Below are 27,921 nucleotides of genomic sequence, written 5' to 3' on the forward strand. Positions count from 1 at the left end.
CATTTCCAAATTTTCTGAGCAAGCTTGGACAGATTGGGAAAACGAGTGCCCCCTTGTTTAAGTAAAACATTGCAGTCGTGCTGTCTGTTAGGATCTGCACAGACTGGTTGGATAGGAGGGGTTCGAATGCCGAAGCGCTCAGAAGACTGCCAGAAGTTCTAGCAGATTGATGTGGTTCTGAGCCAGTGTGTGAGACCAGAGATCCTGAGCTATATGGTGAAGCTAGTGGGCTCCCCACCCAGCTAGAGAGGCATCTGTTGTGACAACGGCCTGTATCTCTGGATCGTAGAAGGGTTTCTCCTTCGTAAGATTCTCTCTTGTCCACCAGCGACGACTCTGTACTAGTGTTGCCGAAACGACCACTAGATTGTCCCACGGACCACTTTCTTGAGACCACTGTTTCGCCAACCATTCCTGCATGGATCGCATGCGCAGGCATCCGTGGGGAACCAGGTAAATGCAAGATGCCATCATGCCTAGCAAACGCATAGCTTGGCGCACCCTTATTTGGCGACTGGCCCGATATTGAGGAATTTGCAGCAACAGATTTTGAATTCTTTCCTCTGATGGAAAGGCCAACCCCTCTTGGGTATTTAGGACAGCTACTAGGAACTGTTTTGAGGTGCTTGGATTTTTTTCTCGTTGATTGAGAAGCCCAATTTGAAGAGTATGTTGATTGTTCTTTGAATGTTTAGTCTGCAAATTAGGGGGGACTCCCCTGTAATGAGCCAGTCGTTCAGGTAAGGGTACACTGGGATTGCCTCCCTGCTAAAGTGCGCCGCCACCACCGCTAGTACCTTAGTGAATACCCTTGGAGCCAAGGCTTTTCCGAAGGGCAGCACCTTGAATTGGTAGTGCCGATTGTCTATCTTGACACGCAAGAATCTTCTGTGCGCTTGGAACATCGAATTATGAAAATAGGCATCTTTCATATCCAATGTTGCCATGTAATCCCCCTTTTTTAGTAGGGGGGATTACCTCTTGTAGTGTAGTCATGCAGAATTTTTGTGGCTTGACATACTTGTTGGCAGGGCGCAAATCTAATACTGGGCGCGTTGTCAAATTTTTATTTAGCAAAAGGAAGTAGGTTGAATAAATACCCCCATTTACCTGGCTGACCGGGACGACTTCTATGGCATCATTTGTTAGCAGAATGGCGATCTCCTCGAGGAGAATCTTCTGATGTTCCAGCGAGTGTACCTTCTGTCGCGGAGGATGGTCGTGGGGGCACCCTAGCAACTCTATGCAGTATCCTCCGGACACTGTGGACAGCACCCATCTGTCCGAAGTGATCCCCTCCCATGCTTGGGTGAAGGTGGAAATGTGCCCCCTAATGGGGATGCATGGGAGGGGTCCTGAAGCGGAACGTCACTGTTTGTTGGGTGGCGTACCACCTCTGGCGGGGGTGCCTCTACCCCTAGTGCGGCCCCTGCGCTGCCCTCTGGGGAAGACCTGTGAGTTTTGGGATTGTTGCCCCATGAGGTTCACTAATTCTGGTAATAGTTTGAACCCCATTGGGAATATGGCCCCGAAAGCGGCGAAAATTGTTGTTTCCCCTCTGTCCAGAGGGTTTATTGGTAAGTTGGCCAAGAGATTTAATGGTCTCATACTCATCCTTAGCTGTTTTTAAAGCTTCCTCCACTGCCTTGCCAAATAGTACGTTCGGCTCTACCGGCATATCTATGAGAGTGGCTTGGGTTTCAGGTTTGAACCCTGACTGCCTTAGCCAAGCATGACGCTTTATAACAGTGCCTTTGGCGATTAACCTTCCAGCATTATCTGCTGCATCAAAGTTTGTCTTTAGTATGCATCCCGATACAGACTTCCATCTGCTGCCAGTTGAACCAACTGGCTCTTTAGGGGTTCGGGTGCGGAGGATACCAAAGCAGATACCTCCTCCCATTGATGGCAATCGTAGCTTGCCAAAAGGGTGGCACTGTTGGCAATTCGTGACCGATAGGTGGAAGTGGAGGCAACCTTTCTACCCAGAGCGTATAGTCTTTTACTCCCTTTATCAGGAGGTGCTTCAGAAGAAGCAAGCAGTGTACCTTCCCTCTTTCTGGTGGTTGTTACGACCAGGGAATCCGGTTTTAAATTGGCCCCTAATGTACAGGGGATCGGAGGGTGCGGCACGGAACAATTTCTCGACTCATGGATTAACCGCACAAGTGAGATTTGGGGTTACCAGCGAGGGATCAATCCTACGCTGGATGGATTTTAATATGGGGATAGCCTGAGTAAGGGCTCTCTTGTCTCCTAGGATCTCTTCAGCGAAATCCATGTTTAATTGGACACCTTGCATGTCAATATGAAAATGGGCAGCTGCCTTAGCCAGTACCTCATTGAGGAGTGGTTGTCATCTACCGGCGAGTCATGCACCAGGGGGTCTTTAGGAATCGGGCAGTCAAGATTGTAGGCCTTGTCATCTCCAAAATAAGAGACCCCTGTCTGGTCTTCCACCAATTGTGGTTCAGTTTCATCACAGTATGAATAAGGGTGGTAAGATTCAACCACAAAGGAGTCTGTGCCCAAACCCTGAGCCGGGGCGTCAGAGCGGAGTTTTTTCAGCAGGGGGCTGAGAGTATTTAGGTATTGCCTTAGATCCCGAAGGGGCAGAGGTAGCCAGGGTGTTGGCATAACTATGAAAATAATTAGGGTCCTTTTCATAGAAGTCAGGCATGAATGACATCCTTCTAATGACCCTATCAATATCAGCGGAGTTCCATTCTCTGGAGCTAGGAATAATAACCTGTTCTGGTTCCTCATCAATGCCCATATCGTGAGCAGTCGGAGGAATGACTTTACTTTTAGTGGTATGGTCAGAGACCATGGACTTTATCAATTTAGGGGCCTTCTGGTTCTCTTTATGAACATGGTGTTCTGAAGATGACCTCTTATGTTGTTTATCCCACCTTCCCATGACTAGAGGAATGTTTCCCGGTGTTTTTAGGGGCCTCGGAGGGATTTGAAGCCTCGCGTCGAGATTCAGAGGTGGTATTCGAGGAAGGATGTTGAATCTAGGGTGTAGACGCTACGCGTCCTGGCTTTGTAGGATAGAGGGCGGAATCGTCAGACGATCGGGCCTCTGGGACTATTGATAGTGCGACACCTTTGTCAACCGAAGACGGTTGGCCTTTGTCATGAGGCGAACGGGAACGCCCAGGACACAGATTCGTTGGACCGCTCTCTTGGTGTCTTCCGTTGCCGATCGCTCCACACACGTGTCAAGTCACGGCCGGGGCTGATGTGTTAAGTGGAGGTAGTATGTGTAGCGCTTTTGCTGCCGGGTGTTGTCCCCACAACGTGGCCGCCAGCCAGTCCTTCGGGGTCAGGGGCCTGCGCGTGGGTGTCCGGGGTCAGGGGCCTGCGCGTGGGTTTCTAAGGTCACCCGCCTGCCCTCGCTGTCCAATTCGGCGTTGTTGCTGCCGTCGCTGAATGTCCCCTCCACTTCCATAGCCTCTAGCTGCCTGGTGTAGTGGGCCCAGCGTTTAGTGGAGCGGTCTTTAAGGGTTTTCGGCTTGAAGAGCTTGCAAGCTCGACAGGTACCCTTGGGATGGTCTTGTGGGAGACAGATTGCACGTATTGTGCTCGTCTACCCAGGGAAACTTCCTGGTACTATTTGGGCAAAATTTGAAGGGAGTACTCTCCACATGTTACAAATTGGCAGCGGGCAGGTATGTGTAGGAAAAAAGGTGGGAAGAAGCCTGTATGACCACCCCCCACTCTCACTACTGTACAGGGCCGAGGCCAGAGGCCTTCCAAGGCCCAAAGTCCGTAGTGGCAGTCCTCGACGGCTGTCTTCCTCGATCTTAACTGGCGTTGATCATAAACGTATGGTGTGAAGTGAAAGAGGAAGTATTTAACGGTAATTGTAATTATAACGGCTAAGAGCCAAGGGAACTCCGCAACATGCGTCCGACTAGTATGGCGGAAAAAAACAATCTGAGGATCCTACACGCGTGAGGGATCATGGGTACAGGGTACGTCACACTAGGGATAGTATTACTGGCAGGCCCTGGTTTGACACCCCTTTGAGTTTCGAAAAACAAACTAATACTCTGCAGCTTCCACTAGATGTCGGCCTATGCACAACATGTGATCTAAGCAGATTCCACAAGCCACAAGTTGAAGCTTCGGAGTATTACAGTTGTTGTTCTCGAAACTCGAAAAGGGACGTCGACAGGGCGTGCCAGTAATACTATCCCTAGTGTGACGTCCACCATACCCAGATCCCACACGCGTCGAGGTCCCTCAGATTGTTATTTTTCTGACATTAGGTGTAGCGCGAGTACAGTTGTATCCAAGCAGATATGTATCAGACAAAGCATTTCCTGCGCCTTCTCTCCGAGGGGGGGGGGAAGGGTGGGTCGCATGTGAATCTAAGCCGGTACAAGCATCAGAAATACGATTACGGTGAGTAATGTATCCCTTCTGAGGCTTGTGGAATCTGCTTAGATCACATGCTGTGCATAGATTTATAAATGTCTTAGAACCGCTTGTCCCACTTGTGTATCTGTCTTGGAATGAGTGTCAATGCAGTAGTGCTGAGTGAAAGTATGTTTAGAGCTCCATGTAGCTGCTTTGCAAATACGGTCTAAGGGGACATTTACAATGAAAGCCAGAGTGGCTCCAGTACCTCTTGAAGAGTTGGCCCTGGGCGTAAAAGGCAGTGTTTTATTTGAAAGGGAATAGCACAGTTGGATACATCTGACTATCCACCTAAAGATGGCAGTTTTAGAGATGCAATCTCCTTTTCTGCCTGGCGCTATGGAGACAAACAGTTGATCTGTTTTTCAAAGCGGTCTGGTCTTGTCTACGTAGTAGAGGACCACCCTCCTCAAATCTAGTGTGTGGAGTTTTACCTCAGCAGAGCTTTTGGGTTCCTGGAAGAAAGCCGGTAGTTCAATAGACTGGTTAACATGGAATTTGGAAATGAACGTAGGCGAGAACCTAGGGCGAGTCTGTAAAACCAGTTTGTCCTTATGTGGTAGTAAAGAAAGGATCCTGCACTGACAAGAGCTTGGATTTCACCGACCCTTCTCATGGAAGTGATGGCTACTAAGAAGGCAGTTTTATAAATCAGGTGTTTGAGATTGGACTTGTGCATTGGCTCGAATGGGGGCCCCATGAGCTTAGCGAGTACCACGTTTAGGCCCCAACCTGGCGGTGGGTTAGAGATTGGAGGGGGGAGTCTCTTTACCCCCTCCATAAATGCCTTGATGACAGGTACTTTCCACCACAAGACCTTATTATGGGAAGTGGTGTAGGCTGACGAGGCCGCCAGGTGGACTTTTAGGGAGTTGAACACTAACCCTGCGTCTAGTAGGTGGAGCAGATAGGTAAGAATGTTAGATGGAGTACAATCAATGGGATTGATTTTTCTTATTCTGGCACCAAATTATGAAACGTTTCCATTTATCATAGTAACAGTGCCTAGTGTTTGGTTTTCTTGATCCTTTCAAGATATCCATGCATCTCTGTGGCAGATCGAGATGCCAGAATTCTATGACTTCAGGAGCCATGCTGCCAAGTTCATAGAGTGTGGCTGTGGGTGCACTGTTAGTCCCTCGTGCTGGGAGAGTAGGTTGTACTGGCATGGGAGTTTGATGGGATCGCACATCGCCAGTCTGCGCAGATGTGGATACCACAGTTGTCTTGCCTACATAGGAGCAACTAGGATGAGCGTCATCGGTTCCATGTGTAACTTGTTCACCACCGTCCTCATGAGAGGAGTCGGGGGGGGGGGAGGGGGTTCAAGCATAGGCAAACTTCCCTGACCAGTTCATCCATAGGGCATTCCCCTTGGAGCCTGGGTGGGGGAACCTGGGTGCGAAGTCTGGGCATTGTCTGTTTTCGCTTGTGGCGAATAGGTCTATAATGAAGAAACCCCATTGAGAGAAGAGGTCTCCTACGACTTCTTCGTGTAGTCGCCACTCGTGTTCCTCTGGGAGGGGATCTCTGCTCAGAGCATCTGCTAGCGAGTTGAGTTCCCCTAGAACATGTTGGGATGACAAGTAAATCTTCCGTTTGAGTGCCCATTTCCAGATTTTCTGTGAAAGTTTGGATAGATTTGGAGAACGTGTCTCCCCCTGTTTGTTGATATAAAACATTGCTGTGGTGCTGTCCGTTAGGATCTGCACCGACAGGTTTGTTAAATGGGGATTGAATGCTTGAAGAGCTTGCAATACTGCTAGAAGTTCCAGCACATTGATGTGGTTCTGAGCTGCAGTGTGAGACCACAGACTCTGAGATGTGTGGTGAAGGTAGTGAGCCGCCCACCCTACCAGTGAGGCATCTGTTGTGACCACTGCCTGTATCTGTGGGTCGTAGAAGGTTTTCCCCTTCATCAGATTTTCTCTCGTACAGCAGCGAAGATTTTGTACCAGTGTTGGCGAAACGACCACTAGGTCGTCCCACTGACCGCTTGCCTGAGACCATTGTTTTGCCAACCACTCCTGTATGGGACGTATGCGCAGGCGCGTGTAGGGAACCAGGTATATGCAAGATGCCATCAGAACCTATTAAACACATCGCTTTCCGCACCCTTATCTGGCGGCTGGTCTGAATGTGGTATTTGCAGTAACAAATGTGTTATTCTCTCCTCTGAGGGAAAGACCAACCCTTCCTCTGTGTTTAGGATAGCTCCTAGGAACTGTTTGGAGGTGCTGGGCACCAGGCTTGATTTTTTTCTCATTGATTGAGAAGCCCAATTGAAAGAGGAGGTTGATAGTTGTTTGGATGTTTTGTCTGCAAATCAGAGGCGATTCCCCTGTAATGAGCCAGTCGTCCAAGTAAGGGTACACTGGGATTGCCTCCCTGCACAGGTGCACTGCCACCACCGCCAGTACCTTGGTGAATACCCTTGGAGCCGAGGCTATTCCGAAGGGCAGCACTTTGAATTGGTAGTGCTGGTACGCTATCTTGAAACGCAAGTATCTTCTGTGCGCTGGGAACATTGAAATATGAAAATAGGCATCTTTCATATCCAGTGTTGCCATGTAATCCCCCTTTTTAGAAGCAGGATTACCTCTTGTAGCGTAGTCATGAGGAACTTGTGTGGCTTGACATACTTGTTCACAGGCCGCAAATCTAATATTTGTTAGAAAAATATGTCCGATTTTTTTTTTGGCACAAGGAAGTAAGTTGAATAAACAACCCCCGTTTACCTGGTTGGCTGAGACCACTTCTATGGCGTCCTTTTATAGAAGCGCTGTTATTTATTCTAGAAGGATCCGCTGATGTTCCTCTGAATGGACCTTTTGTCTCGGGGGGGTGATTGCGATGACGTTGGAGAAGTTGTATGCAGTAGCCCCCTGCTATCGTGGATAGCACCCATCTGTCTGAGGTGATACCCTCCCATGCGTGGGTGAAGTTGGAAATGCGTCCTACTGGAGATGCATGGGAGGGTATTTGCTGTGAGGTGGGGTACCAACTCGAGCTGGGCCCCTGCCCCGATTACCACGACCTCTACGTTGTCCTCGTGGATAGCCCTGAAAGGCTTGTCCTTGGTTGTTACCATAGGAACCTTGGCCTTGGTTGTATCCGGATCCCCTCTGAGAATTTTGGCCCCAAAAACGGTGAAAATCGCTGTTACCTCTTTGCCCCGTTGGCTTGTTCGTGAGCTGACCCAAGTGTCATACTCGTCCTTTGCTGTCTTTAGTGTGTCTTCAACAGCCTTACCAAAGCAAACCAAACACTGTGCACGCATTGTAGGCCATGGCACTTTATATTTGAGGGCCTGCCCTTTTCCCTGAAGTATATAGTGCCCCACCACATTCTAGCAGCCAGCTGCCAAAGGACATGTAAGGATGGCAGTCCTAATTCTAGGTGCATGTCTTCCACAGGTACTGATTTTGGAAGGCCAAGTATCAATCTCCGTTTTTTCCCCCTCCATTTTGGGCAGCCAAATAACTGATCCCAAGGGCAATGTTTCCAGTGCGTATAGTATCCCTGGTACTACAGATGACATGTATGCAGTAAGTTCAGCCTCCTTGGAACGCCCCCCCCCTGCCTATCAATCATTTTTTAAAAAGTGCCATTTAATCTGGGATGAGGAGGTAACCACCCTCGCTTGATGATAGCTCCTACCCAGATAGCTCCCTTGCCTATAGACAAAATGCTTGTCTTCCCTGCGTTTACTCGAAGGCCTTTTGACTCTGCATACAGCGTCAAGCATACGCTGGAGACTCATGGGGGTGCAGTCGAATAGAACAGTGTCGTCCGCGTAAGTGACGTTACTTATCTTTTTGCCCCCATAGGTCGGTGGATGATTGTGTACTGCGTCAAGAGTTTGGGCAAAGTCTGCCACATAGAGATTGAATATTAATGGGGCGAGTACACAATCCTGCTTGAGGCAAACAGTGTAAAATGGTCTCGTAAGGGAGCCATCCTGTGCTAACCTAACTCTTACTACAGTGTCCTCATGGATCTGTCTGATAAAATAAAGTAGTGATTCATTCAATATCCAACCTGATACTTTATCCTAAAGTCTACCCCTATCTATGGTGTCAAAAGCTGAAGAGTAATTCATGAAGCACACAAAGACTAGTGCCAGGATTATGTAGCGTGTCTGATATCGGTGCGAGGAGCATCCAGATGGCGTGTTTAGTGCTTTACCCAGTCCTGAAAACCATCTCCATAGGGTTCAGTATTTGATTTGCACATGCCCATTTGGAGAGTAGTTCCAGAAGAAATCGGGAAAAGATCTTGGAACTAGAGTCCAACATAGCTAGTAGGCAGTAGTTGTTGGGGTCCATTTGTGGACCCTTCTTGTATACTGGAATCAAAATTGATTCCAGCCATGTAGTAGGATAGTCACCGGTCTTGCAATAGTGACCGTAATAGTTCTGTCCAATACTCAGGGTCGTTCTTCAGGATCATGTTGCAAAGTCCATCTGGACCTACAGCTCTGGATGATTTGGACCTGAATTATTGAGGCAATGTCTGCCTCCTTCATGTAATGTCAAACCATTCAGCCTGTTTTGGGGCTTTTTAATATGGATGTCTTGGGCTCAATTGCCATCCAATAGTTTTTATTAATATGCATGGCCCAGGTGTTTGCGGAAATGCCACAAACCATTCGTTCAGTTTTTGCAAGGCTGAAGTTTCGCAGCAGGAACCAGAATTTCTTGGGGTCGTTGGTTTTAATAATTCTGTCTATTAGATGCCAGTTATGGGCATTGATGTTATATTTATATGCACGCAGCCAGCACTTCTACTTTGAGCTTGCTGCCACGTCTGCATTTTCCATTAACCAATATTTGTTCGTTTTTGGTTATTTCACGAATGGTAACTTTATGAGATCTTTTCCTTTTTGCTATTTCCGAAGAACACAAATACCCTGGGCTAGTTGTGTTTTTTTGGTCACGTGACTCACTGCTTTGTGTATAGGTTGTACCTATCCAGCAAACGTTTCAGTTCCCAATCATGTTCGCTAAGTAATACCACATCATTTTCCGTGGTAGTTCTTAAGTTTGAGGTGAACTGGCTGATGTTGAAAGCTGTCCAGCATAGCATAGCCTGTTCCCCTGTGAGCTTAAGGATGGATTCATGCCCATTTGTGTCCCGTTCTGTTTGCGTATTGTTTGGAGGTTTATGCTCAATACAGTTTAGTCGCTTATATATATGGGACTCGCTTGCAATTGTGGCAAGTGCTTAAAAATAGCAGAGTTTATAAAAATAAAATGGATACAACTTCTATAAGTTCCATTTGACCAAATTACCATAGGGTCCCCCAAATTGTTAGTGCGCTCATCGGCCTACTACTCCAAAGTTCTTAACGCGGCCAGACCCTTCTTATCCTGCCAGAATTGCCTTACCTAGGGCAATAATTGGATCAAGGCTTGATTACTGCAATGCACTCCTCGTAGGGACCTCCTGTAAAAACCTGGCCAAGCTCCAACTGGTGCAAAACAACGCCCTTAGGCCTGCCACGGGCACATCAAGGAAAGGCCACATCTCCGCTGTGAGGAGGCAGGCCCACTGGCTCCCAGTCAAAGAGAGAATCGTCTTTAAGACTCTCTCCCTTACCCATAAATGCCTTCACGATCTGGCACCACCCTACCTTGCCCAAAGAATTGTTAAACACACATCCACAAGACCTCTCAGAAAGAGTTATTCTAACATGATCATCATCCCCAAAACGCTGAAAGTCCATGCTGGGGGCACAAGCTTCCCCACGATGGGCACCTCACACTGGAATGCTCTTCCGTCTCATCTAAGAATGACCAAATCCCACCAAGCATTCCGCAAAGCAATCAAAACCAAGCTCTTTGTCTAACTGCCTGTCTAACTCTTATATGCTCTGTTATTTCTGCGGTAATATTTATTGTTGGCTCATTTATTGTTGGCACACCTGTCATGTATGAAGTCACCTACCTGTCATGTATGAAGTCACCTACCTTTATTGCACCTGTACCCAAGAGACAGTGTCGGTCACCTGTATCCGCGTAATCAAAACTTCTTACAAACTTCATGTAACAGCGCCTCGATGCCCCTGGGCTGTAAGTTCGCTATACAAATGCAAATAAATAAAATAAATCATATTGTAGGAGAGCGGCACGCCAGTCAGGGCCCTTGACTGGGCTACGCATCCTTGCTTGCACCTTTTTCTTCCATTCACAGGATCTGTGCAGTCTACGTAAAAATCATCACTCAAAATGATACCTGCTCTGGGGTGTCTACCGCACCAGTTCAGTAGTGTCTCCGTTACTGCAGTCATAAAGCATTTGGTCAGGTGTTAGAAAGAAACCTGTGCAGTTCCCTCTGGGACCACTGCAAAAGATTTAAGACTACAGGTGTTTGGCAGTAAACCCACTTGGTAGCAGTCTGTACCACCCAGATTTACCTGGTAGCTGTGGCTGAGCAGTCAGACTTCCCTCAAGAAGAGTTAGGCAGTATACAGAGCATACATAATAGGTACAGAGGCACAGTAGTACAAGCAAACACTGACCAGAGCTAGGTGTAAAAGTATATAATTATTTATTTAAAAGACACACTCATAAATTACACTAGCACAGAAAAGGTAAGTAAGTCAAAACACAGTCACTATTACTTATATGTACATCCCTAGTTATTCGTTGGACAAGTCTAAGTTAACACCACTTATTTCCAAACAGAGGTGAGCGCTTAACGTTAGATGGCACTCCAACAAGTTAGTTAAAAAGGGAGGGGAAAAGGCAGAAGTAAGGAAATCAGAAAGGCAAAACACTTTTCAGAGATCCACAGTGAGTTTAGAAAGGCAGTCTATTGAGGAGCAAGGAAGTTCGGTTGCCAGGCCCACTCTAGGGAAAGCCAGGCGAAAAGATGCCCAAGATCACACAATGTCACAAGTCTTTACAGGTGAGTAGAAAAGGTTTTACCAAGTTTAGAAAAGTTTAGTTAGGGTGTCCCAGGCTTACCCAGGGTCGAGAGCCGAGGGCTAAATCTACCCCGTACAATCGGTGGCAAGGGAAGCCGGGCGGAACACGGTACCTTTAAAATGGAAAGGATCCTCCAGCGGTGACAGTTGTTCCTGGTAGTGGGTGCAAGTCTCGGCGTCGTCCAGAGGAGAAGATCTCGTCGTGGAGGAAAGCTGAAGGTCGTTGCACTACCAGGGAAGAAACCAGCTGTGGAGTTTTTCCGGTTAAAAGGATGTTACCCCTCTTTCGCGGTTGAGGTAAAAAGTGGTATCCCGGTTGCCGGGGTGCTTGGCACAGGTAAGGCAGCCACGAGATGCTTCAGGGCGGCGAAAAGAAGGCAGAAACTTGTTGTCCCCACCAGTCAAGGGAAGAAGACTCTCCAGGCGGGAGATCTCCTCTGTCGTTGGGAAAAGTGGTGAGACGGTTCCGCAGGGCTCCACCGGTGGTGTCGTCTTGGCAGGTCGGCTCGGCTTCTCCCTCTTTGGCTTCTTAGGTCCTGTGGCGACTTCTGAAGAACCAGTCCCAAAAACCCTGCTTTTATGCAGCAAACCCCCCATTCATACAGCCTAGCTGTCACTCAAACATGCTTAAGTGGTGAGCGGGGTGGCTCACCACTTGGGCCAATCGCACCAGAGTGCGACATGAGTTGGCAAGGCAACTCAGTCCAGGGGGCCTAAACCCCCTCCCACACCCCCTGTGGTACCCAGACAGAATGGCACCACTTTGGAGGGCTTCTGTGCAGAAGCCCGCCAAAAGTGGAACAAAGGCTCGACCCGGGTTCAGGGTTACTGAAGTGAACCTAGACGCCATTTTGGCGGCGAGTTCTGGCAAAAAATCCCAACCGGTGAATTTATATTAAATAAATAAACCGGCGGTAGCTTTAACATTGCACCAAAAAGTGGTGCATTAAAATCAATGGGAAATCCCATTGGGAAATATTCTGGTGGAATATTTCCGTGGTATCCACTGCCACCAGCCAGAAACTCGGCGAGGGGGGACGGGACAGTACCCCCTCGACAACAGACCCAGGGGCAATCTAATTGCCCCTACCAGTACTTCCACAGTATGATGGTTTGTACTGGTTAAGTTCCTAAGTTAAGACTAGTAAAGTCAATGGTGACTTTACAGACCCAGGGAGACAGTAGTCAGTCCCAGGGTGTGGAGTCTATGTTTGGGGGTCTCTATGACACCCCTGTGTTACTGCACTGAGGGTGCTGTGTAACACACATTCAAAAACCAATGATAGCCTATGGGGAAAAAATACCCCATAGCCCATAAGCACATAGCAAGTCACAGAAACACTCAAGTCATGCCCAAGAATGAGGGTAAAAGAGTCTCACTCTTGGCAGGAGAAAAAAATAAACCCAAAAAATCCAGCAAAGCTGCTGGGGGGCTCAATAGGTTTGGAAATTCAGCCTAAGCAGAGAATTCTCCCCAACATCAGGTCCCCACCCGGTGGGTCATAAAATGTCAGTACTAAAGATGGTTCGGGGCCCCATGGAGGGTTAGTAAGAAATATTGCCAAGAGATAAGTCCATCAATAAACTCCATTAGGTTGCATCCTACTTTTGCACCTATACAAAGCCCCCCTTTGGGGCGACCCATTTTGATCAGAGCTGCAAGGCTAGGAACCATGCTGTAGCCATCAAGTTGGAAAGGGGAGGTGATCCAGGTTTCCTGCAGGGTAAACGTGTCAGCCCCGGTCAAATGAACTAGCCCTCGTGTATTTCCAAGAAATGAGTTGTACCGTCTTGTGTTCCAGGACACAATCTTTGCTGAGGATGTGTCAGGTGTAGATTGTGTTCAGCAAGTAGCATACACTCAGCAACCCTCTAGTCTCATTGGAATTCCCCCGGTTGCCTTGTTCTCGTGTGCCGCATTGTAACCAGCAAGTGTGCCCAAGGCCTCAGGTCCCCATAGTTGATTATTGGGAGCCAAGGGTCGAAAAGTAGTACGTTCAAAGCCCAAGGCCCGAAATGCTAGTATGTGCTGGCATATGCGTTCAACGACAATAGGCGAATGGAAAGATGCGATGACCCAATTGGTCATACGTTAGTATCTAGACAGTTTTAGTAGAGTTATGTCATTGCTCGAAAAGGACTGCTGGTTGTTGGAGAAAGGTCGACCAATTTTATGTGTCGTACATCTGCATACCAGGTGGTGTCACGGTAGGTAGAAGCATTTGGGCTATATGAATTCCCAGGGCAATTGTATCAGGGGACTGCTGGAGTGGCCGTGGCAAGTGGGTCTGACAATGATTACTATGCAACCTCAGAGGTTATCCCATGTTGTGCGCTGCTGGTGTCCTGCTGTTTTGGGTTAGGGCCCGATTGAACTATAGGGGTCAGGACACCAGAGGATTTCCCCAGTGGGGTTATTGCCGAAGCATGAGCTGGCTGGCCTGCTCCCGATACCACCCAATTATTCAGTAGGCCTTGGAGCATGACCCACCTGACATCTCCATTAGTTAGTTCATTAATGACCAAGTAAGGCCCCAATAATGTAGATGCATGGGGAGTAATATTGAAGTTTGCATTGGTCAAGAACGGGTCCACCTCCACCAAAGGCGGATTGCCCCCGAGATCAACTTTGGATTCCGGTTGTTTCACAAGCACTGAAGTTGATAAATTCAGCATAGACTGTTCAGCACACAGAGCCAATAAGGCATGCTCCTCTGAGTCAGCAGTAACTCTTAAAGTCTGTTGCCGCCACAGTGAGGGCCTTCGGTTTGGGTGAGCCAGAGTTTGTTGCAGGTTTATTGACGATTGGGCAGGGTTGACCATCCATCCCCGAGGCGATGGTAATAACTGAGTAGTAGCTGGGCAGTGTGGTGTGATGTCACAGTTTTAACGGGGTTCTTGATGTTTTGCCCCTTCTGTTGTAACCTGCATTGTGCATGTGGCAATACTTCAGGCTGGGCTTGTGTATTTTTAGGCACCATTGTTCTTCTGCTATGGATGGAGTAGGGCCTCTACTTTGCATTCCAGGTTGTCCCGTTTGCTGGGTTTATCCAACTCACCTTGCTTTAATGGAGTGAATTTCCCGCTGTTCACAGACTCGCTTGATGAAGTCTGAGGTGGAGAGGAAGTCTTCCAGATCAGGAGCATTGGACAAAGTGGAGCCAATCACGTTGTTATATTCCGGTTTTGGAGGACCCAAAGGAGTTTCGTCGTAGGTTCAGACAATGGTTTAGTAATGAGCCATTGCTGTTGATATTGGAGAACTCAGGAGAGAGGTTCATCACAGTGTTCATGGGTTCCAGCACACTGTCCTTACGGCTGGGCGACATGGCAGTTTTTGCCACAGAGTTTCACACTTGAACTGTCTGTGCGGTTCCCGAAAAGATAGTAATTTTGGGCTGTCTTGAGCCTTGTGGCCTCTGCAGTCCTTGTCGTTTTTAGGGTGTCGAGGCCTCTCAGATCTCGCTTCCCTGCAGTCTGAGTTCTTGAGCGTTTACCTTTGCGCTGCGCACTGCTGCGTAAACCATACGTGTCCAGGTTGGGTTTTGGCATTGTGGCAAGTTTAAGGTCAAAATTAGACTGTGCCTGAATGAGGGGCAGTGGCGCTAAATTGTGTGCTCACTGAATCGGGCCACAGGGCCCACAAGGGTGCAGTGTTGACAGGCTGTGGGCACCAGCACTTGCCACCTTCAATTCCCGTTTTCACACTTATGATTGCATCTATACAACAAGTGGTCACGATCAGCCAACCCAGCCTGCATATTGTGTTCTCAAATACAAGCAATGTTCAAAGTTCCATAGTGATAAAGAAATACTAGCTTGCCAGCCATGCCCACCAGCGTCTGCCACAGTCCGCAATGAACCACTCAAGCCTATCTCTTGTCAAGCCGTGGATAGTCCAGCCCTGGCAGCAGGGCAGCAAGCTTCAACTGCCACAACTACCCTTGGATGCCCTTGGCGGCGCTTTGCACCGTGAGAGGGGTTTTATGGGTAATCCCAGCAATGCTTCCTCCACCTCAGATGCAGCGATGTGGAAATGGTAGAAGGACTACCAGTAGTTCTTTGCAGATTGCTGCTAAGGCGCATTGCTGGCACATCAAGTCTCTGTTTTCTCGAGTAGCACAACAAGGGTATTACAGGCAGTCTCTCCCTGCCACAACTGCCTATGGATGCCCTTTGCGGAAGAAGTATCAACTGAAGAAAATAATCTCAGACAAAGCTGGGAGGCTGCTTGCACAAAGGTTGAAGGTGGCGGAGAGTGTGCGGACCATCACGGCAGTGAGAGACGCCTCCGATAACATATTGCTGACTCACAGAGACATTAATGGGGTGTTCCAAGGGTTTTATGAACATTTATATGACTCTTCGACCACCTGTGGGCACGACGCACAATTGCCTCATTTTTCCAATCAGACTCAAATATCTTGGCTGTCAGATGACCTTACTGCTCCACTGGCGCTCCAATATTAGATGGAAGACATCCGCTCTGCAATTTCAAATCCGAGAGGTAACAAGACACCTAGTGCCGATGGGCTCCCGGCAGAATTCTATCGGATCTTGCCAGACTGTGCACTTCTGCTGCTACGCGATGTGTACATCGTATCGTTCGAGAGTGGGATATTATCTGTCTCCATGAGGCATGCTTTGGTTACGGTCTTATTGAAGGATACGTCTCCGACGCCATCTGCTAGCTATAGGCCGATAAGCCCGATTAACACCGATTGTAAGCTGTTGGAAAAAATATTGGCAAGGAGTTTGGAGACAGTTGTGCCATCACTGGTGTACGGGAATAAGGTTGGTTTTGTCACACGAAGGTCTGTGATGAATAACATGAGGCAGTTGCTGTGGACTATTGACCAAGGAAGTAAGCTGGAGGTTCCTGTGGCAGCTATCTCCCTTGATACATAGAAGGCTTTTGATAGGATCGAGTGGCGTTCAACATTTGAAAGCCTGAAGGCAATGGGGATTAGACCGGCATTCATGTGTTGGGTTATTGTACACGAGCCCCACTGCCAGTGTGCTCACTAATGGCCTGGTTTCTGAGTCCTTTCAACTGAAGAGGGGGACAAGACAAGGATGCCACTTTCCCCTTTGTTGTTTATTCTAGCGATGGAGCCACTGGCCATACTGTTGCGGGCAAATGGTATTCATGGGCTTGGGAGTGCTCTATGCAGATGATCTGTTGGTGGTTGTGCGCGAACCTGAGTTCAGCATTGCTCACCTGATGGATGACATCCGAGGCTTCTCAGAAATCTCTGTATATAAGGTTGGCTGCAGCTAGTCTGAAGTTCTTCCTATCACTGGATCATGCATGAGATGCATGTTTGACCATCTGGCGTTTACATGGTGTCCTGAAAGGGTGAAGTATTTAGGGGTTTGGATTGGACCAGAGGTGAAGTTGTTGCTGAAGATCAACTCTGTATGCCTGTTGGCTAAACTTCAAACTGACATAGACCAATGATATCTTCTGAAACTCACTGTGGGGCAAGGTCAATTGCATCAAAATGAACATGGCACAGAGGGTCAATTACGTCTTTTCCATTCTTCCACTCAAGATGCCCAAATGCATATTCAAGCAACTGAATGCACTTATGTAGAAATTCTCGTAGGATGGCAAGCTGCCTAGGCTTGACTGTGGAAGATGCAGCTCCCATTGAAACAGGGTGGTATGAATTTGCCACTTCACCGTGAGGCATTTATGTTGCATGATGAGTGTTGATCCGGACTTGTTGGCTGAATTCCAATCCAGCTGTGCGTCTCAACTGGAACCCAGGACTGTGTCGTCAACGACTGAGGGGCTCTCGGTTGTTGAATCCTTACTGTTTTCCTACACGAGTGCAGGTGTAACATATCACGACGTTTGAGCAGCGACCAGTTTCTATTCCCCGAGGCCTCCATTTGGCTCATTCCAGCATGGACTGTACAGGGAAAGTTATTTTTTTGGGCCATCCTGCTACCTAGGAGGGATTTGGTACATCAAAGATCTTTGAGGATGGAATCTGGATTCCCTTTACGTGTCTGTGCAGAGAGTTTGACTTGCAAGACTGGAATTATGCTGAATACAGACAGCCGAGGGGAATTGTTGCTGCTAAGCTTGCTCTCACACAGCTGAAGACTATGCAGAGTGCTGCTTGGTCAGCGCTTGAACTCCCCAGATGCAAGGAAAGCCCATCTCAACAGCCAAGAATCTGCAGCGGTGCTATTTGCTGAGACACGAGGAGCTGAAACCGCGAAGTGCCACTGAATAGAAGTTGGTCCTTTTCTGTTGCCAACGATCCCATTGTGTTGTGGGAGTCCCCAGAAGGCCTCCCTCTTGTCCCCACGACTGACGCCCAGGAACAACAGGATTTGCAGAGCCACACAGGAACAGAAGCCAGCAGGAACCATTTCTTCTAATCAAATGTACTGTACAGTCCAAGAGAACTTACCTCTTGTTGTGGTAGCCTTACCATCTCAGTTGAGGCTTGTCTGGATTGCTTCTTTACAGTTGCTAACAGCTTCTTTACCTCACAAGCTTAATCAGCTTGTGACCCTACGTTGATTTCTTCTTTTCTACAAAGATTTCTAAAACATTGTGCAAGACCTTTACATACTGATAAAAAGTGCTTCAGCTCACCTAGACTTTTGTCCAATTGACTTTGGCCTTGCCTGGCTCCCTGCGTGACTCTTCTTCCCTCAGACTTGGCGTTTGGTCTTCCTTCCAGGAAAGGGTTAACTTACTTTGGGCCTCATTACGACCCTGGCGTTAAGGGTTTAACGGCGCCGTAAAAGGTGCCGGCGCCGTTAAACCCTTAACGCCTCATTACGAGTTCCCTTTGCGGGACCCGACCTGAACGCCTGCTTTCAGCAGGCGTTAAAGTAGGGTGCCGCAAAGGGACCTTTGTGCTAAGTACGGTGCCGCAATTTGCAGCACCGTACTTAGCGCCTTCCCCATTCCCATTGAGCCCTATGGGGCAAAAATGGGAATGGGGAAGGGCCCATGGTGAATGGGGAATTACCGCCCCGCCAACCTTGGAATGGGGCGGTAATTCCGCCATTCACCATGGCGGAGCCCGGCATGCACCATGGTGCTAATAGCACCATGGTTTAGCGCCGGGGTCGTAATGAGGCCCTGTGCATTGGGGGTTACCAAAAGAACTTGACTGCTTCAGAATAATTGAGTGATCTCTTGTTGTGTTGGAATAACCTTTTTCTTTGATCTACTCCTCAGTATTGCTCTAAATGCAACAGCGATATATTAATGTCCACAGTGTCCTAGCTATTTAAGTCACCTGAGGGAGTAGGAAGTGTCTGTGTGCCATCCCAAATGGGTATTTGCTGATTTAGAGAAACTAAGAGTGTGTATTTTGGAGTGCATTTGTGTGTTACTATTATATTGCCCCTTCTGAAGAAGGCTTACTCAAACTGAATGTTAAATAAATTAATAATTGTTTAATCAAGAAACCTTGGGTATAAGAGTTTATTTGAATACTGGTCACTGTGATTCTCTGTGTAACTCTACTGCTCACATGGACCCCTCTTGAGATAAGCCTGGCTGCTTATCATGCTACCAACCTGTGTAGTACAGACTTATACCAAAGGTTGGATTCATATTGTCAGGAGGTCAAGGTTGTTGTAGTGCACACAAAGGGTACTGCTCGAAATCGTGCCTAACACTTATCAATTCAATGATATATGGGGACTGTTTCTGGATGTGTACGACTGTTGTGCGTACAGGAGGTGTACTTTGAAATAATCCCTTTTATGTGACTTTTTTATTGCCCTGCTGGTATTGTAGTAGTGTTCTGTTGTATAGATTTTCTACGTGTTTTCATGATACATGTCGTATTTTTTTTCCATCTTCACCACATGGTTTTCCTACATGATGTAACCTGATGGGGCATGTGTTGCTCTGTCATTTGATCATGCCGTTTTCACTGGTTAAATTCTCATTGTATTTTTTATGCTATATCTTACCTTTGTGGTACTGGAGCTTCAAATAAAAATGTAATATCCTAAAAGAAACAAGAAGCCCTAGTTCTAAATAACAATGTATATTTATATAGTTGTGGCACAAAACAAAAACACACCTTCACCAATTATGTTTTCTACAGCAAAAAACACTCTTGCCTAAAAATGTCATCTATACATCTCTCCCAGAACGTTATATATTTGTGCCAAATAGGATTATGAGGCATGCATGAATTCCAAAAGGGCCATAACACTCCAGATGCTCCAAATTCTCCTTCCTGTAAGATCAACCATTTGACTGATTCTTGTTCTAAATAGAGAGGAATGGGCATCTATTAGCTTTTCACATTCACAGTGAACAAAATGTCAGTAGGTTCTACCTTGATCTTCTTTAGGATGCACAAAAAACGTGCAGTATCCCAAATGTAAGTATGTGTTCTGTGGCTGTAGGAAATAATCAATACATTTACCTAAAGGTTACATTATTGATTTTGTTCTGTATCCATTGAGAATAGTTTTTACATTATTAGGATCAACTATGTAGATAGTTAGAATTAAGTTTTGTTATACATTTATCCCCCACTTTGTTACTTTTTCATCCTGATTATGTGATTCCTTACTGGCATTTAGTTTTGCTGCGGCCATTGTGTGTGTGCAGTCACGATAAGGTCATCATGCCGATGACCCCGTCGCACACATGCGCCTCCACAAGTGCCGACATCTTGGAAATTTGGCGGCCACATGTGTGGTTGTCCAGTTGCCACTTGATCAACAGTTTTCTAAGAAGTTCGGATTTCAATGCTTTGATGGAGGGAAAGCGGAGATCCATAATCCAGTGTGTGGGAACACATGTGGTACGCAAACTACATAATCTCTAAGCCCTTGGAGCATTTGTTTTAAAAAAAGAAATTGGCACTAACTGGGTATATATTTCATCTCGATCCTAGTAGATACCTCTGTACCAATTACTGAGAGGCCACATTGTTCTTGATCAAAGTAATGATCACTAAGAACTTGCAAGACCTTTTAAATTAGGAGAACCTTTTTTGGGAGCATTGTACTTTTAATTATTTGGGTATTGAATTGTTTACTCTGTAATAGTACTAAGGTTTCTATTTTTTTCATTTTGTCTATTTTTCTTTTCTAAAAGGCAAAGTTGAGGTGCAGGGGACTTGCAATTTTGTTTCTGGTCAAATCCAGCACTCAATTATCTATGTATATGTCATTGTAATGCTTCATTGTTATAATCATTCACATTTTCCCTGGTGAAGGATTTATAACCAAAATACATAGGATGTACATTTGTGCCTGTGCCCATGATTTAGAAATGTATGAAGAATTGCATTAAAGAAGCTATGGATGTTAAAATATTTTGAATTGTATTGTGAGTTTATATATGAAATTAATTTGTGGGTTACCACAATGGATCACCCAGATGCTGGTAAAGTTTGCCAGATTTGTAGTTTAATTTGAGCAACTCTCACGAAGCAATAGTTTCTGGGGTAAGCCAAATACCACTACTAATTTTCCATTATTGCATGAATACAAACTCCACACTTCTGTTGCATTGTACGGCACAAAACAAAAACACTCAAAATCCCCAGTTATGTTTTCAAAAGCAACTTACTCTTCCACCGCCATCATAAAATAAATATACTGGGCCACCACCATTCACTGCTCATGAAGTCTCATTGTGCGGATTCCCTTGGTAAATCCGGTCTTCAAATTATTATTTACAGTTATGTTATTTTTTGTCACATTGTAAGCAAAATGAACCTTACAAGTCTGAGCTACTCATTTTTTCTGAGATCTTTTTCACTCCCAAGGTCCTGTATGAAGTTTAAGTATGTGAATGTCATTAGCGTTAACATGTGCAGGCATTGTTGTGGCCAAATTATTGCTGTTTTACGAGGGTGGCGTTATGGTTTCAGTTTTGTTGTTCTGCGCTACAACCACAGAGTATATTTTAACAAAAAGGTTCATAAATTGAATAGACTTTTTTTATTATGCAGTATCATAGCTACTGTACCCACCTGGCATGGCACACTTTGCCATGGGAATGGCCTTTCAGCCATGTCTCGGGACTAGTCCAGTGCTGAACCACCAGATCAGCTTCCTGGCCATGCCCACTGGCTACTCCAACCTAACTGGGACTTTGTACCGGCCCATGGAGCTCCTGAGCCATCCAATAAGTCCATTGGGCATTGCCAGTGGTGATTTAGGCCCTGCCCTGAGCACCAACCAAAATCCATCTTAGGCCCACTCGACTGGACCAGGTCTAGTGCCCTGGGAACCACCAAGCCACCTGATGAGATGCCGGGCTGAGTAGCTACTATTGACCAGGGCTGGGCCACGCTGCCAGACCCAGGAGCCATTTCCTCTGAAGCGCCACTTGGGTTTACTAGGCATGGCCTGCGGTTATACCCAGGGGCCATTTTACTCTAGGTAGGGTGGATAATGCCTGCCCTGCATAGTGTCAAGCCCCCCACAGTGGGCAGAGACCATGATTAGTGGTCACTTTGGCTGGGGCATGGCCGAGCTGCTCGCGAGCCAGCAAGAGTCAACTGTTCATCGACAGTGGCAAACTTGTCCTATGAAGTGGTCTGTGGCCAAAGTCAATGGCTTCCATTGCTGCAGCACACTATGCCCTAAGCCTTCCAAGTTGGCCCACACCACAATTCACCCTAAAATGCCCAGTGGTTACTGTGTCGGGACATTGCTTTTGGCCATGTGCCCTTCCAAACCTCTGAACATGGCCACTGGGACTAGACTTCAGCCAATCCCAGTGGCTGAACCAACCCAAATAGTGGTGGATCATGCGAGTCTGTGGGCCACTTTCCTGATCCACATGCCACATCTCGGGCTTACGGCTGAATGTAGCTGTGGGCCGCAAATGGCCTGAGGACTTTCCTGGTAGTCCATTGACCCCATTGATGAATGCCTTTTTTGTCATTTTTGAGGTCATATTGTTCTCCTCTGCCAGCCCTTGATGTCGGGGAACCCCAAAAGGGCTACAATATGTCCCCGTTTGTGGCCTACAACAGTGGACACTTCAAAATGTGGCTCAACAGGCAGCCAACCAAAATGGCTCAGTTTCAGAAGCCTATCTGGATGCCCCATGCAGAGTTATCGGACATAGATTCACAGGGAAAATGGCCAGCAGGCCTGGGTAGCCAATAAAGTGCCCTAAACATGCTATGTGGGTCTCCCAAGTGTACCCATTGAACTCCGGCATGAGATCAAATGTACCAATGGTAAATTAATGGGCTATACATTTTGGGTTGCTACATAACTTTACCCCTCCCCCCTAATGAAGCCTGATGTAACGTTCACAAAAACATTAAGCAGTTTTTAAAAATTGTATTAAAAGATAAATAATAAGGAAACTTAAGGGACCCAGTGGCCTTTCTACTTTGATTATTTTTAAATTACCTTTCCTTACCTTTCCTTCCTACATAAGGGTTTCTTTGGGGATTTCATTAATTCATTCATATTCCGGCAAGACATTCTTCCCTAATCTCCATTTGAAAACCACCATCATACATCTTCAACACATGTATATTTCCAGAAACGTTTTAATCAATAAGATTATGGATCTTCCCGCAGAGCCTCCGCCCAATGATATAGGTGCTCTGAGGGGGCGAGGGCGGGAATAGCTATGCAGTGAGATTACTGGCAAATGCTACAGAGTCCGGGGCTTGATCCAGTCCAGAGGGCAGTCTCCCCCTCCCAATCTTGTGCAGGGGGGGGGAGGTACTAGGGTTTTCATCAGAGCCAGCCCTGCCCAAGAGGTGGGTTGAGGGAGTTGGGAGGGCTCCCGTCTGGCCCCGCTGCCCTGAAGGTGCCTTGTTGCATGTGGAAGGTGCCACAGTCATTCAATTCTGCAAGTCAATTCAGAAACCATATATGAGAGCTAACTTGTTGCAGAACTACTATTAGTATGTTCAATCAAACTATTAAGATAGTAGAAGGGAGAGCACAGGTCACTCATAGCCCAATCAAAGTTTGCTTAGAGGCCCAACTGTCATACAATAAAGCAGTAAACTATTCCGGTGATGCACATTTGCTGTTAACAAACTGACATACTATACCTTTTTCTTCAGTCACATGATGAAGTGAATTTAGGAGTCGTCCGCAGTTTATTAACATGTTGCACTTTGGGAAATCCTCATCTGTTATAAGCTGGTCTACTGGCTGAAACTTTGCTTGCTGGAAAACATACAGATAGAATTGTTTTTATGACAGTTACCACTCTTTACACATCATCAAATATAAACGGATCCCACTGGTAAAGGAAGGCACAAGAGTCAACATCAATGTATACAGCAGGAAAGCTGGCTTATTCCACGTCCCTTGTCGTGCATGCCATGCCAAAAGGACTTGAAATCATGCAAATACAATATTAAAAAAAAGCATAATTTAGGCAAATATCACAGATGACATCAATGTAGCAACCAGAGCTACCAGTTGCTGCACGGATTAAATTCAAATCCCTCTGTATCATCCACAAGGCTGTCTGGGCCATGGGACCACATCATCTTCAACTTTATCTCACTAAATACTCTCCCTCTAGACCAATACGTTCCTCTGGCACCAACTCTGTGTGTAAAGCATTTTGCTAAACAGAGAGTAGGTGATTGTTCACTTTCCTCAGTGGGCTCCCACCTATGGAATAGCCTCCCCCTCCCTCTGCGCCTTGAGCAGGATCTTCTCAAATTCCAGAAGCTCCTTAAGATATTGCTGTTTTCCTCCTCTTTCCTTTCTTCTCTCCTCTGCTAATCCCACAGTTGCTGCGATTGGTGTCCTGGGCCCGGACCTCCCACACCAATTCTGCCCAGCTCCTGTCTATCCACAGCACTTGCATCTACACACCCTCTGCCCTGGAGGTTTCGACTTACAACTCCTGAAGCCCCAGTCGGTGTAGCACTCAACATTCCTAGCACTTAATCTGTGGCTCACCCATGAGCTCGAACTCCCCAGCACTTGCCCCTCTTCCCTTTTCCTTGCTGCACTTGCACGTTCTGAATACTCACAAGGCATAGTAGGTTCGTCCCTTCCTCCCCCACCCCCACTGCTCTTAAATATTGCATTTTTTATGCATTTCCCACCCTTGCTCCCTCCCTGCCCTGTGGGTGCTTTGAGACAGTCTTTTCTTATTGTACAAACGCCTAACAAGCAAACAAATATTTAAAAAATAAAAATGGACTGAAACATGCATCACTGTCTTTCAACATTTTAGTCGGTAACATCTAGCTTTTTCTGCTTCTCCATAATTTTGAAAATTGCCAAAGACGACTTGAGAAAAATCGCTCACCAGCAGAGCTCAGATACCATTGCATATTTAACCTTCCTTTACCAAAAGAAGGCCATGCAGGGAGAACTTGCACATCGGTTCAAGACCTCTGTAGACATGTATAAAGCCTGCACTACCATCAGTTGGGAATAATTCTGTGCCACTGAGTGGTATAAACTTTAGTAGACTGGGGGAGACGTCTGTCTGTTACTCCGTGCAGGACAACCAGAAGTCCTGATGGTCCTCGACTAGTCAGCATGATGGACCATGAAATTCAACTAAAGTATTTCAGGCAGAGCTTTAACAGCAGATCCTAACACCGTTAATAAATTAGAGCCAACCAATTCTAATCCTCGCCTCATTCATTAGTCACTTCTGGTATTTCCCAGGGGCAACTACTATTGCTTTTCAATATCTTTGTGCAAGCCAGAGTGCAGATCATTGCACAATACAAACTGCAGGAGCAAACATTAGATATTTATCCCCTGTAGAACAAGTCTGTTCATGCTCTACAAGTACCCAAACTCAATCCGGATAGCATGTTCCATTATTTTGAAGTTTGAGACGAGTTATTATAAGAAGGAGGGGTTACCATTAAGCATACAGATGGATACCTTTCTGCAGAATTATTAAAATGTTTGACGTGTCTGAGTTAGTTCAACAGCAATTAGGTGGCAACCCTGGATGAGAGAAGGGTGCGAATATAGGTGATCATGCACAGTTTTTAAAACCAGTAGGCAATGTGTGGCCCATATTACTCAAAAAGACAGGTTTCCATTTTAAAAATTAATCAGCCAGTATCAATTTACAGGGACAGAAGATTTTACCAACACTTGAGTTTTACACATCTTGGAAACATATTGTATTGGTCTCAGCCAGCCATCTGGAATAGCAGATGTCCCCTGGCAGACACACAAAAAAAGGTCCTTTTAAGTACATGAAAAAATGAAGCTCAGACTTTAATAATTATCATATGAGATCCCTAATTTTGGATTTCTACATATTTGGCATACATTATTTAGCAATTAGCAAATGCGATCAGTGACCATACCCCTTGACCAGTTTTCACTAAGTAGTAAAGCACAAGAAACAAGGGGTCCAGTGGTGTTGCAAACAATAGACGGCCATCTGTAACGACAAAAAAAAAATGAAAAGCATGAACAAATATTAAACATGTTATTCTAGCTATTAATGTGTCTTAACTAAAGAAAAATCTATTACAATGTATTTTTAGGGCATATAAATGTTCTTTAGACAAACTAATTCTAGCATTTAATTGTTTATTTTTTGAAGTACCAGATTTGCATCAGTTAGGGGAGTTTTCCCAAAGTCTACTGTTAAGTAGACTTTATAAAAAATATACCAGTTGTTTGTAGATCCCCAACTCTTAGTATCAGTCTGTACTACTCAGGAACCTTGGTAGAGTGGCAGAGCAGTCAGGCTTATCATAAGAGGAAGATGTGTGATGTAGGTAAGTACACTGAACCTAGTTAGTAATACACATCAAAGAATCACTTACACATGCATGTATATAAAAATATAAAATATAGATTTATTATAATTACACAAGATTCACTTTTATACTTAGCACACTAAACTAAAACACATAGGAATACTTTTAGATACTTTTCACAGGCCACTGCTTAGTTGGTAGTTGCTGAACAGTGAATTGTTACAGAGTTTGACAGGTCTACCATAGTTTCGATAACGTGCACCCACAAAGTAATACAGTAATTGAGATACGTTAGCAAAACCATAAAAGATGGTGATTTTTAGGAGGGAAAAACAGGCGGTTACTGTAACATTAGCATAGTTTAAGGTTCAGGGGGAACTTTCTTCCCACAGCAAGGCTTTTAAAGTCCAAAACGCAACCCTAGCTAAAAGGCAGTTCAGAGAGGCTTAAAGTCCTGTAAAGCAGCAGAGCAATGAAAACTTGTGTGGACATTTTCTAGTCTCTAGGATCAAAGATGCAAGAAGATGCAACCAACATTGGAGATCCTGTTAAAGGACTCGCTAAAGGGACACAAGCAGCCACTTGGGTCAGGGGTAAGAGGGGGTTGCCTTGGACACCGCTACATGCACTCCAACGCTCTGAAGCAACTTTACGGATTAAGGTATGCACTACCATTTTCCCCACCGTACCTTTGGTTGGCTCTGTAAAGTCACACAACCTCGGGAAATGGCTCGAATGAAAGTTAGTCTTGGCAATAGTTGTTCGCAAAAGTCAAAGGGAAGAAGTTGCCCTCTTCGGAGTTCCTCTGTCGCATAGATACAGGGTCAGGATAGCAGTGGTCGCTTCACGTCTGCAGGCATCAATGGTCGTCGTATTTTTCAGTTACTTCAGTTTCCAGTGGTCGGCTTGACTTTCACCTCAGGAGTTTCACCTTTTATTCAGTTTCAACACACACTCCCCCTTCAATCTCTCTCAGCAGTTTACAGAAAGGGACGTCTGGCTGTCCAATTTGGATACACATAAGTGATGGGTGGAAGGTTTTGAATGAATCTATACCACTGGCATTGCACTGGGCAAGCTTCCACACCACCGTTTTCTAGCCCGTCTGTGCCATTGCAAAAGGGGTCCAGCCATATGCAAATCAGTCTAGGCAGACCCCAAGTGGGAGCTTTTTCCAATCAGGCACTTAGGCAGACAAAGTTTACCCTCACAGCCTAGTTCCCCATCACGGACTCCCAAACGCTGACTATCCACCTTATATACAGACCACAAGGCCCCCTAGGACCAGGCCCCCTAAGATCGTTAAAAGAAGACCCAACAACAATCCTCTCTGACAACCTAAAAAACACCTCCCATTGCTTTCTCCTAGGGAATCTAAACTTAGGGTTCAGCGACCCACTTGACCACAATGCCACGCAAATGAACGGTTCCCTTGCAGAACGTGGGTTCACCCAAAATGTTACCTTACCCACACACATCAAAGGAAGGATTCTAGATTGGATCGCAGACTACAACTGCCAGATTTCCATCACCTCCAATATACAACAACCATGGTCGGATCACCACCAGATATCCTTTACTCCAGAAGCCATCACATCCATATCACCAAACAATAACCTAGCCCCTGCCTGTCTCACCAGAAACAAAAGAAATATCACAGCCGAAAAACTCACCTCCCTTATCCTACCCACCCTGAACTCACTCCCTGACTACACTGATCCATTTATTATGGTAGATGAGTACAACAAAATAATGACTTCATCCCTAGACACTATAGCACTGCTAAAACTCAGAAAGAGCAAACCAAAAAAGCATGTGAATACGGAACAAGTTACTTACCTGTAACTGTTGTTCTCCAGCATGGGT

The 27,921-nt window shown here is 46.2% G+C and overlaps 1 protein-coding gene across 3 annotated transcripts in view; it reads right to left on the reverse strand.

Moving 5' to 3' along the window:
* RNASEH2B (ribonuclease H2 subunit B) overlaps positions 1-27,921 on the reverse strand; it is a 376,916-nt gene that overhangs the window by 104,139 nt on the left and 244,856 nt on the right. For 2 of the 3 annotated variants that reach the window (XM_069639895.1, XM_069639896.1), the window contains exon 4: positions 23,401-23,518. In XM_069639895.1, the coding sequence (XP_069495996.1) occupies positions 23,401-23,518 (118 nt within the window). Of the gene's footprint in view, positions 1-23,400; positions 23,519-25,653; positions 25,731-27,921 lie in introns of all 3 variants that reach the window. The other variant, XM_069639894.1, reaches the window with a different exon arrangement.

This window comes from Ambystoma mexicanum, chromosome 7q (assembly GCF_040938575.1).
Source record: "Ambystoma mexicanum isolate Mex_15411 chromosome 7q, UKY_AmexF1_1, whole genome shotgun sequence".
NCBI classification, from domain to species: domain Eukaryota; kingdom Metazoa; phylum Chordata; class Amphibia; order Caudata; family Ambystomatidae; genus Ambystoma; species Ambystoma mexicanum.